Source organism: Cololabis saira, chromosome 8, assembly GCF_033807715.1.
Source record: "Cololabis saira isolate AMF1-May2022 chromosome 8, fColSai1.1, whole genome shotgun sequence".
NCBI lineage: Eukaryota > Metazoa > Chordata > Actinopteri > Beloniformes > Belonidae > Cololabis > Cololabis saira.
Window position 1 is genome coordinate 8736453 of NC_084594.1, and position 12998 is coordinate 8749450.

The 12998-nt window shown below is 42.8% G+C and overlaps 1 protein-coding gene across 2 annotated transcripts in view; it reads left to right on the forward strand.

Moving 5' to 3' along the window:
- LOC133448298 (protein MTSS 1-like) overlaps window positions 1–12998 on the forward strand; it is a 107912-nt gene that overhangs the window by 26952 nt on the left and 67962 nt on the right. For both annotated transcript variants that reach the window (XM_061726692.1, XM_061726693.1), the window contains exon 2: window positions 8297–8358. In XM_061726692.1, coding sequence (XP_061582676.1) covers window positions 8297–8358 — 62 coding nt within the window. The remainder of the gene's footprint in view (window positions 1–8296; window positions 8359–12998) is intronic.

The window sequence follows — 12998 nt, forward strand, 5'->3', positions numbered from 1 at the left end:
GGGATAAACAAAAAAATAACCAAAAGTTGTAATGTAATGATGAAAAAAAAAATACATAAATAAATAAAAGAAAATTAAAAAAAATAAATAAATAAATAAAAAATAAAAATCGATCTTTAGACATATGAATCGATTTTTAGGTATTAATATGAGAATAGATTTAGAATTGGGAAATTGTTTTTTTCAACACAGGCCTATTGTAGAGCAAAGAAAATGTTAATAATTTGATAAACATGTGCTTTAGTGAAGCTGAACTCCTGACTGAGCTTCTTATCTACATGTTTTTCTAGTTTCTGTTATCAGGCAGCTCGCTGAGTCAGACACAAACACGATAACCGTAGGTTGACCAACAAGCGCCTGGCTGATAAAAATCAACATTCGTCATGTTTTCGTTCGGATTCTCGGCTGAATTCACTCGTAAAGCCGGGCGGCTATTCTGAGGAAGATGCGAGGGAGGACGAGCCGGTGCTTTTCTGGAGAAGCTGTGCAGGATATCTGAACCAGTACATGTTTTTTAAATGCTTTGTTTGCAGAAACAAAGCATTGGTTATGTGACGTCCTCTCTGAACATGTTTTACATCTCATCTAAACAACGGTCGGCCCTGAAGGCTGACGGGTTTCAGTCGTGCCTCATGAAAGAATCATGGCGTTATCTTTGATTGTGGGTCCAAATCTGCGGTGCCACATTGTACAATCTGGCTGATGCAACGCTTTAGTCGCGCTGGTCTGTGCAGCTAAAGGCCGTGTGATGTAACGTCCTGGCTGAGCCTGAAATCCTAAGTTAAAATGCAACTTTGAGAAAAAATGTGCTGATCCTAAACGTGGAATAAATCGAGCTTGTGGCGACAGAAGTCACCGCCATGAAGATGATACCATCGTTTCTGCAGCCCGGGTCACATGACGGCGCACCACGAGCAACGCCGGGACCTAAAGTCGGCCTCGTTGCCGATAATTTGATTTAAACCAATTTCTGAGCACATTAATGCGGCTACAGTTGGTTTCTTTGTTTATGTTTGGTCTGTTTACTGCACCGCCTGCTGATGATGCAATCCTGCGTCCCGTCGCTTGTGGTCGTAGCTCACGACACGAGAGGGCGTCGCCATGCAGGAATGATGTCATACTGGAGGAAACGTTGTACCTGTTGAGGTGTTTTGCTCTGTTTCTGTTGTTTTAAGACTAAAGACGTATTTCACTCGATGCTTCTTTTTCCTGCTCATTAATTATCGGTGTAAAAACAGACGTTGTGACTCTTTCCTTTTCGAGGATGCCACAGCGGATCCATGTCCTTTCTGACATAACTTTTATATTCTCCGACGATCCTTCCGTCCGTATTCTGTGTTGATTTTTGGCACTTTTCCACTAGTACCTACTCAGCCCGGCTCGGCTCGACTCGACTTGGTTCTTTCCCACTATGGGTCTAACGTGCCGAGTAGATACTTTTTCTGTAACTATTCTGCCGAGGTTCTAAGCGGCTGAGTCGGGCGGTATCTGACGTCATCACACTACAGGCCACCGATTGGTCGGGGGGTTGGCGTCAGACGTCTGAGTCAGGATGTGACATCAGAGAAAGAGAGACTCTGACGGCTTCTTGTTCATTTTATTCGATAAGCAATGGCAGCACAAAAGTCTGTTTCATGATCCAACTCTGAGGGTCAGATGTTCATAAACCTGGTGCTGAGGAGAGAATTAAAAAGGGATCTAGACGGAGATAAGGAACGACCAGATCTACCAGGAGCTCTGTCACTTCATAGCTGGTCACGGCTCCAGCTGACTTTTCAGCAGCGCCGAGACAAACAAAAAAAAATTAAAAAGCGTTGCCGGTTGAAGTTTCTCTCACTCTCATTTTTTAACTTGATATTGAACACAAGTCACAGATCCAGCAGCACATCTATCATCTCCTCCAGGTTCTACATCTTTAGTGTTGTTGTCTTCTTCCTTTAGATCACACAATCAAATACGTCACAGCAGCTTCTCCAACCTCCTACTTCTGCTCCAGGTGCTGAATTGTTATGGAAAAGAAACCAGGCCGAGTTGAGTCGAGCTGAGATGAGATGAGTAGAGTTGAGCCGAGTAGGTGCTAGTGGGAAAGTGCCACTTGTCTTTTGTTACCTAGCCTCGATGCTTAACGCTGCAGCAGTACCGCTGGAAATCCTGGGGGCGGTACTGACCTCAACGAGTTAATTGTTGACTAAATATGACAGAACCAAAACCCCCAAAAAGTATGAGAAATCATGACGGACGAACAAATGTACAAAAGTAGAGTATAAATGGGCCCTTGGTAGCTGCACAAAGAGGGGGGGGGGTCTGCCTAAGGACACCCGACACATGACGGGGCTGGGGACGCATCAGCCGGTTTATAAGAGCAGAGATTTGGACCAGGGGTGCCGACGGGTGTTTGTTGTCTTTTTTCTATTATTGAATTTCCTTTAAACTGATCTGCATCTTCATCTTTCATGTGAGACGAGTTCCTGGAAAGATGAAAGTCTAATTCAGTCTCTAAAACTCTCTCAGCATCACCGTTTCATTGATGTGGTGATGTAGATAAACTCCTCCTCTTCCTCCTGGGTCACCTGCAGCATTTCATCACCGGCAGCTTAAAGGGGACCTATTATGAAAAACATGTTTTCTCTTGCTTTAACATATATAAAGTGTTTTTTTTTCTGTCTTTAACATATATAAAGTGGTCTCCCCTCAGCCTGCCAACTCAGAGAAGGAGGAAAGCAACCAAATTCTGCAGTGTCTGTACAGCCGCCCGGATGAGCCGTCCAGTGTGATGTGGATCTACGAGCCATTCAGATTCTGCTCTCGTCGTTACGTAACAGAAATGCAATTTGCATCAGTTGGTGATGTGTGAAACCACTCCCACAACTAACTCCACCGGCCATTCAGGCAGCCAATCAGCACAGAGCCTCATTATCATAGCCCCGCCCACTCAGAATCCTGCATAGATAATGAGGTTAGAGAATGGGAAGATAAAGACATGGATCAGAGGCTGAATTTCTAATTTATTTAGCAAAAACAATCAAAAGCTTGTTTTTAAGACATTCAAGGCCTGTTTAAAATAGGTATTAGATGCCATAATGACTACGTTTACATGCAGTCAAAATCAGGTTATTACCAATATTCCAGTTACTGAAACATTGGGAATATTCCGTTTACATGCGTGAGCAAACAGGGTTATCCCTGTATACATGGTAATTAATCATTCAGGATATCTGGATCAAACCAGTGACGCCAGGAGAACGTGATGACGCAATTACCGTCATTTCTGCTTCTTCTTCCTGTATCCAAATTCAAAACAAATGCTGCTTCGCGCAACTTTTCACTCACCTTCTTGTAAATCTTCTATCCCGGTACTTTCTACCGTCTACAAATGCAGAAATGTTCATATCCTTCATTACATTTATGAAGTGATTAGTCTCCTCCTGGTCTTGTGTTTCTCCGTGTTTATAAGAACTTCCTGGACTCAAAAGACCAGGATTCCTTGTGAACAGAGCATGTGCAGAAAACAAATTCATGTTCCGTTTGATGGGGATATTCCGTTAGGTGTTTACATGAACGAATATTCTGGTTTTAAAAGGAGTAACCCAGGGGTCATATTCAGGTTTTTAAAAACCGGAATATGAGCTAATTCTGGTTATTCAAAGGGGTTATTGGTGTTTACATGGCCATGCAAATTCGGGTTATTGCCAATATTCAGGTTTTAAAAGGGTTATTGATGCATGTAAACACAGTCACTAGGTCCCCTTTAAACTGATCTGCATCTTCATCTTTCATGTGAGACGAGTTCCTGGAAAGATGAAAGTCTAATTCAGTCTGTAAAACTCTCTCAGCATCAGCGTTTCATTGATGTGGTGATGTAGATAAACCCTCCTCCTCCTCCCTCCTCACCTGCAGCGTTTCATCACCGCAGCTTAAGTCCTGCAGCGTCCAGCCGCCCCACGAGTCTGGATATCTGCGCGGGGGGGGCCGCGGGGAGCTAAGAGGCTAATGGTGTTGTGTTAGGGGTTAAATCGGTATTATCCCCTCTCTGGTGGACCAGCACAATCGGAGGACGGGGAGAGGGTGACCGGGTTCACACGGGGGGGAAAGTGTTTAGATTCAATAACCGGCCCGACAAGGTCAGAGTCTGCGGCCGGACCGTTCTCGGGTTACGTAACGCACTAACCGCCGGTACCACACAACGCTCTTACCGCCTAAAGGTCGACGGTGGAGGATGTTTGAATGTTTGTGTACCAGGATATTAACGCCAGCGCGCGCTGATCCACAGATTACTGCGTCCTCTCAGTTAACGTGACATCAGGAGGTTCAGAGCTGTTTAATTAATGAGTCAGGGCATAAAACATTTTATCAGGAAATGATTAACCCTTTAAGACCCGATGGAGCGCCGGCGCTGCCATTTGCATATTGATTTTCAAAATGTACAATTACAACCAAATAAAACGGAGCAATACTTCTTTCTGCATGTTAAATTCTGCAACAGCTTCATCCCCCAGGCCATAATATATAAGACTGTTGAACTCAAAAATGAAAGGATTATAATAACCAATTATAATGACCAAACTGTTTGGTTTTTTTTTAAATGTAAAGCTGCATATTCTATTTATTTTCATATTTTTAAGCACTCAAGCACCTTTTAAAGTTAAGTTCAAATTTAGTTTTAGTTAAGTTAGGACGTTTTTAACCTGCATCATTATTTGCTTTTCTGAGCCACAGGCAACGGAATTTCGTTCTCATTGCACTGTGTGTTACATGTGTCCTGAAAATGACGAATAAAAACTATAGTTTCGTTAAACATGAAGAGTTTCACTTCCATATTCCGCATTTAGAGTTTTAATCCATTAAATCGTTTGGGAATATCCCATAATAATCCAGTAAAATTGTGGAAATCTTCATGATTGACATTGCGGGTTATTTATAGATCCAGTACGTGTTCACAGCTCGTCCTACGTTGACGTACGTCGACACGTACATCACGTTGTCAGCGTGTCGTCAGGTTGGATTTTTTTCCCGTGAAAAGGAGGTGACGTCATTCCCCCGGGAAACTAGTCCGTTTGAATTTGCGCTCTTGTTCGTGCTTTTTATCAGAGATTTTCACGAAAGATTACTCAGCGACAACCAGTGTTGGGTGTAACTCGTTACTTATTACAAAGTAACGCGTTACTGTAACGAGATTACATTCGCCAGTAACGCAGTAATGTAACGCGTTACAGTTGTAATTTGGGTAATCCCGTTATAGTTACTCTAAGACAAGAAAAAATACGTTACTTTAGTTACTTTAAGCTTTTCAACTACATGTAGAACGGGAGAACAGAAAAGAAAATCAAACTTGCCTTTCATGCGTCTTCATCATGGTCTTCAGGCGTTGCGCTGCAGCACTTGTCTGACTTGAGACTGATTTATGGTTCCGCGTTAAATCGACGCAGAGCCTACGGCGTAGGGTACGCGACGACACACACCGTACAGTGCGCGTCGCCGCATACCCTACGCCGTAAGTTCTGCGTTGGTGTAACGCAGAACCATAAATCAGCCTTTAACGTGATCTTACGGGATTTTACGGGACTTCTGGTGCTGATCTGGGCACTGCAGTAATAAAGTTCCAACTACAGGACTGTCTCAGAAAATTTGAATATTGTGATAAAGTCCTTTATTTTCTGTAATGCAATTAAAAAAAAAAAAAAAAAAAATGTCATACATTCTGGATTTATTACAAATCAACTGAAATATTGCAAGCCTTTTATTGTTTTAATATTGCTGATTATGGTTTACAGTTTAAGATTAAGATTCCCAGAATATTCTAATTTTTTGAGATAGGATATTTGAGTTTTCTTAAGCTGTAAGCCATGATCAGCAATATTAAAATAATAAAAGGCTTGCAATATTTCAGTTGATTTGTAATGAATCCAGAATGTATGACATTTTTGTTTTTGTAATTGCATTACAGAAAATCACAATATTCTAATTTTCTGAGACAGTCCTGTATATGTTGTTCATTGGCAATCGAGTTATGGTGCAGCTCAGGTGATATAGCGGAGTAATCCAAAAGTAATGTAACTAGTAATGTAACTAGTTACTTTCAGCAACCAGTAACTAAGTAGTGTAAGGGATTACTTTTTTTTAAAGTAACTAGTAATATGTAATGGATTACTTTTTTTGAGTAACTACCCCAACACTGGTGACAACCTACACACACCATACACACACACACATTATGAAACGGTTTACCGTGAGCAAAGTTTTGGAGCTGAGTTCAGCGCCGGATGAAGACACAATATCTAAACGCGATATATAAAATTATATATCTCAAAAACTAAAGTATGAATTCATTTCCTGGGGTTTGAAAGGCTTATGTGTTACTTTTTTCCATTGACAGTTTTGAGGGATCTAGCTGTGGGATTTCTGTATTTAGAAAAATATGTGTGAAATTAATAATTTTTTTGGTATTTATTTGCACTTTTGAGCAATTTATGTAGTTAGTCTGGACTTGTGACATACAGATTATTAAAGATTGGCTTATATGGGTTGTTTTGATGCATAGATAATAAAAATACTCCATAAAATGTCAGTATAGCAGGCAGAAATGTAAAAGTATGCTTAGGCGGACTTGTTCTATGGCAGGTCATAAAGGGTTAAAGGACTGTATGAAACACGCATGTAACCCCCCCCTCTTTATGCTGGTTTCAGTGTGTTTACGGTCGGCCCGAGGGCCTGAGGGGCCCCCCGCCCCCCAGGGCCCCCCAGGGCCCCCCCCGGCCCCCCCAGGGCCCCCCGTTCTCACTCGCAGCCACAGAAACCAAAAATAGCAGCAGCCACTCACTCAGCTGTTCATTGTTTTCATGTGTTCAGAGACCTTATTCAGAGAAAATCAGAGGGGGGGGGGGCTGTAATCCTCGTATCCTGCTGGATCCCAGAGCCGGCAGGTGATTAAAACGAGCTGATACATTCAAGACACTGAAGAAGCTCAGTTATGTGGTTTTACACCGCTCGTTTTAATTGTCTCTTCGGGGTGATCGATCCTTCTTATCCATGTTTATTAAGAGTTTCTCTCCTCACGAGAGGCCTCTTCACATCCGGAGGCACCGCCACTCGGTTCAGCCGTGAACATGATGCAACCCGTCACATCCCGACCGTCCCCAGATCTAAGCCCGGTTGAAAAACTCGAGGGAGATTTCTGGCCTCGCTGCCCAAACGCCGCGATCAAAATAGGAGCGAGGTGATGAACGTGGAGGCCCGAGTTTCATCACCTCCGCAGTGTTTTACAGGCTGGTCCTCAAGTCCTCATTAGGACACTCCATGTTGGGTTTCATTCCTTTCATCCTTCCTATATTTATTATATGTATATATATTTTTTATTTGTAAATCCAGACAATTATTCCCTCTTGTCTCTTAGATTCAGTCCTGTTTCCGCGGAGAGCAGATACAGAAAATCAAAAATCAGAACCAACACCAAACTGAGATGCTACAGTGGCAGCGGTGGATGTTTGGAATAAGTTGGAGAGGGATTTGAAATTATGTAGAACCTTAACCTTATTTAAAAAAACATTGAAAAGAAGGATGACTTCTCTATATCAAATTAATGAGTGGTGATGCTTGCTATGTTGATTTGGGTACTCATTTAATTGGTGATTTGATTTGATTATTTAAGGATGAAGGAAACATGTAGACTGCACTTTTTATTTTTAATTTTTTTTTGTTTCTTGAGGAATCTTTGTTATCCCCATGGAGGCAATTTGTTTTACTGGCAGTCATCTCTTACTTCTTGCTTTTATTTCATTACTTTAATTAATCTTTTTGAGGGTTGGCAAATAATAAGCTTTGCTTCAGCTACACCTTTTTCGGACTAGATGTTATTTGTATATTGGAAACTTTTTTGTAATGTTTTCTTTGAACAGTGTATTCGTTTACTTGTTGTCATTTTTATTCTTTTTTTTTTGTGATGTCATGACCGAAATTAACTAAACTAATCAAAAAAAAAAACTAATCCTAAATGCTTTCAGCCCTCATGGTTGATATTCTGAAGACATCACATCTCTTTGAATTTGTACGGCTGTTAAAAACACACATGTGCTCAAATTAACCGAACAACCTCCCAAATAACCATTGAGAGCCTTTAAAGCTATTGTGAGGAAATAAACACTTTCAGGAGCTTTGGGATTAGCGTTTAAGTTGAACCTGGGGAACCTCGTGATGCTCTCAGGGCTTTAATGTCGGCTGTCCCAAGGTGATTTTGAGCTGTGTAAATGAAAAACAGTGGACTTAATGAGTTTCTCTCTCTGTTTCTCTGTGCTCGCTGCAGGCCAGCTATCCTACGTGGGAGGACTTCGTCACCAAAGGAACCAAGCTCCAATCACAGCTCAGGTAAGAGGCACAGACTTACACTCCACGGACATCCTGAGTGACGGCTCCCCCGCCGGGAATCCAGACGATAACGTCACATTTACAGTTTCATCTCCTGATTTCATGAATAGAATAGAATAGAAAGCCTTTATTAGGATTATACTAGGACAATGAGATTAGGCAGCAGCTCCGTAAAAGTGCACACATGCAAAGACTATGTAAACAAAGACTGTGTATATATATATATATATATATATATATATATATACAGGACTGTCTCAGAAAATTAGAATATTGTGATAAAGTCCTTTATTTTCTGTAATGCAATTTAAAAAAAAAAAAAAAAAAAAAAAAAAAAAAAAAAAATGTCATACATTCTGGATTCGTTACAAATCAACTGAAATATTGCAAGCCTTTTATTATTTTAATATTGCTGATTATGGTTTACAGTTTAAGATTAAGATTCCCAGAATATTCTAATTTTTTGAGATAGGATATTTGAGTTTTCTTAAGCTGTAAGCCATGATCAGCAATATTAAAATAATAAAAGGCTTGCAATATTTCAGTTGATTTGTAATGAATCCAGAATGTATGACATTTTTGAATTACAGAAAATAAAGGACTTTATCACAATATTGTAATTTTCTGAGACAGTCCTGTATACACTATAAAAATGAGTGAATGAGAGAATAATGATGCACATGAATGAGTGGAAGAATGTTGCACTTGAAGGACTGAAGGACTGTTGCTCCTCTAAACTTCCCTCTTCGATGTCGGAGCTGGAAAATGAACAGTTTTTTTCCCCCTCACTGCTTTCATCTGTCGCTGCTGTTTTCACCATGAAGCACTTCCAGACCGGTGTCTGAAAGGTTTTCTATAAATAAGTGTCACCACTTTGACACGCAGCAACAACAACGGATACAGTCTCGGTTACACGGAGCCGGATTGTTGTTGCAGTGAAGGAGAAGACGACGCAGCTCCGACCTGCACGGGTGTCACGGGAACTCACCTGTTCTGCTGAAGCTGAGCAGCCGCCCGGGTGTCTCTTCCAACCCAGCCCGCTTCTTTTTTAGGATGTCTGAACAGATCCGATGACATGAAATCCATTTATTTCCACATCAGATCCAGGTCCGGTTGGCTAAATGCTACTAAATGTGTCTGATGTCTGCGTAAATGTGTCTGATGTCTGCGACCTCGGACTCCGTCTTTGACCGTTAGGCTGTTAATGTTCACTATTCTGCACCGGCAGTACTCGAGTTGTAAAAATGGGATGGTGGATTTTATTATATGGGGACAGATAATTTGTGCTGATTACAAATAATATAATATATTACAAATAATAGCAGTGACCAAAACACCTGCAGAAATACTGCAGGAATGACATAGCAGCAGTTAAATGCAGCCTTCTGTAAGCTTTAAATATCCACTGGGCTTACATCAAATACATCAAAACACAACAATAAAAAACAGTTTTCTGAACTTATCAATATGATTCTGTCCTTCACAGGATAAGTAACATGGATCACTGCAAAAACTCTAAATCTTAACAAGAATATTTGTCTTATTTCTAGTTAAAATGTCTCATTTTAGTAAAAAAAAATCTCATTACACTTAAAACAAGACTCATAACTGGAAAAAACAACAATTTTCACCTGTTTCAAGTAGATTTTCACTTGAAATAAGTAGAAAAATCTGCCAGTGGAACAAGATTTTTTTGCTTGTAATGAGAAGATAAATCTTGTCCCACTGGCAGATTTTCTACTTATTTCAAGTGAAAATTTACTTGAAACAGGTGAAAATTGTCAAATAAGTTATTTTTCTGGTGTTATTTTTCTGGTGATGACTCTAAATGTTGAAATAGCAGTAAAACCACATTCATTGATGAAATGACATAAGGGATGGAAAGGGGGGATGGCAGTTTTACAGGTGGGGATGATTTGGACCATTTTTATTTCAGGGGGGGTGCTATCCCCCCTCATCCCCCCTCAACTCCAGTACTGGGCACCGGCAGGATTTACTTTGGGATGAAATCTGCTCCAGCGAAGCCGGTCGTGTCCCAGTCCACCAGTCCTGGATCCGTCTATGAACAGATATTAAAACCGTTATATTGTTTCTGATGTCACTTTGAAGACGTCTGAATGAAGACACTTTCAAGAGACTAATGTCAACAACCACAAACAGAAAAAATCAAGACCGGCAGTGCGAATTGAGCCTAAAGAGGTGAATATACTTGCTGTACGCATCATCCTGTCCGACACGTGTATCCGGCGTTTGTTTCCAGCGCCGATTCAGGCACGTTCTCCAAGAAACACTGAACATGTGACCTGCAGTTCTGGCTTTGCCTGTGAGCGTTGCTGGTCCAGGTCAGAGCACCAGCTGATCACACATCGTCAAACAAAGCTGATGACATACGGAAATATTCCCGGTGTTTCTCGTCATTGATCGCCCGCAACGGCAAGACGAGGGTGGAGAAGTCTCCCGTCTCCCGCCGGCTTTGGTTCTCCGGTCTAACTTACCAAACCAAGCAATGTTATAATCTCCTCTTCATCCAATGTTGTCATGTTGTTTATTTGTTTGTTGTTCGCTACCACTGGATATTTGATCACTTTTCCAACTCTTGCGCTGCATATCGCCCCCAACCGGTTACCTCCGGTGTGATGGGTGATGTGTGGTACGTGAGCGAAGTTGCAGTTGGTTGTGAGCTCGAACGGACGCGAACGCAGGGTCAAACAGCAAGTGTATCCGCCCCTTAAGTGTTCAATCACAGCTTCTCTTTCAGTCCGCCTTAAATGGACCAGAGTTCATTTGCGTGCTCGGAAAGTCCGGTTCCTTTGGGAAGGTATGAAAGTGAACTGGGATTGAGGACATGACGTCCCCCAGCCGCAGCCACTAAACCAGAGGAAACTACTGAAAACATGGAGATTAAGGATCTTTGTTAGAACATTTTGTCTCGTCTCGACACATTTTAGCAGAGTTTTTATTTTATAATCTACATTTTAGTCTCGTTTTTATTCGTCTACAATATTGCATTATATATTTAATTATCGTTATCGTCACATTACCAGCATTTTCGTTGTGTCTTGTCTATTTTCCTCAGGTGACGAAGATATTTAGTCATAATTTTCGTTTACGAAAGCAACTTTAGACGCGACGCTCTGGGAGGATTCTGTAGTTGCCAGCTTACACTGATACGCATCACCTCGCCTCGTTCTGCCAGTCACTAGGGCTGCAACGATTCGTCGACGTTGTCGACAAAAATCGATAACAGAAATTGTCGACGATGAACTCCATTGTCGACAATTGTCGCCAGACGTGTTTTTCCAACGGAGTGAGGCGTCTCACTTCAATACAATCTCTGCCGAGAGTCGCGCATGCACGATAGCTACTCTGCCGAGCGGTAGCAGGAAAACAAAAATGACGGCGTCCTGTGCAGCAGCTGCGCGTAATAAAACTTCAAAAGTTTGGGAGCATTTTAGCCTGGATACGGGGAATAAAAAGATTACTTTCAAAGTTTGCAAAGCCGACCTTGCTTATCACGGTAGCACGTCGGTAATCCATTTAAAGATAAAAGCATATCGGAGTGTTGAACGAAACGGACTCACCTTGGTAAGATATTAAGCGTATTTTGGCTTTAAAAGAGCTTTAACGTTATGCCTGACTGTGCCATCCATCCATCCATCCATTGTCCACCGCATTATCCGAGTCCGGGTCGCGGGGGCAGCAGTCGGAGCAGGGATCCCCAGACTTCCCTCTCCCCGGACACTTCCTCCAGCTCTTCCGGGGGGACTCCAAGGCGTTCCCAGGCCAGCCGAGCGACGTAGTCACTCCAGCGTGTCCTGGGTCTTCCTCGGGGCCTCCTCCCGGTGGGACATGCCCGGAACACCTCACGAGGGAGGCGTCCAGGGGGCATCCTATACAGGTGCCCGAGCCACCTCAGCTGGCTCCTCTCGATGTGGAGGAGCAGCGGCTCTACTCCGAGCTCCTCCCGGGTGACAGAGCTCCTCACCCTATCTCTAAGGGAGCGCCCCGCCACCCTGCGGAGGAAACTCATTTCGGCCGCTTGTATCCGGGATCCCGTTCTTTCGGTCATGACCCAGAGTTCATGACCATAGGTGAGGGTGGGAACGTAGATCGACCGGTAAACTGAGAGCTTTGCCTTTCGGCTCAGCTCCCTCTTCACCACGACGGAACGATACAATGACCGCATTACTGCGGCCGCCGCACCGATCCGCCTGTCGATCTCGCGCTCCGTTCTCCCCTCACTCGTGAACAAGACCCCAAGATACTTGAACTCCTCCACCTGAGGCAGGAACTCTCCCCCGACCTGGAGGGTGCAAGCCACCTTTTTCCGGTCGAGAACCATGGCCTCAGACTTAGAGGTGCTGATTCTCATCCCAGCTGCTTCACACTCGGCTGCAAACCGCCCCAGTGCATGCTGAAGGTCCTGGCTCGAGGGAGCCAACAAGACCACATCATCTGCAAAAAGCAGAGATGAAATCAAGTGGCTCCCGAACCGTACCCCCTCCGGCCCCTGGCTGCGCCTAGAAATTCTGTCCATAAAAATAATGAACAGAACCGGTGACAAAGGGCAGCCCTGCCGGAGTCCAACACGCACCGGGAACAGGTCTGACTTACTGCCGGCAATGCGAACCAAGCTCCTG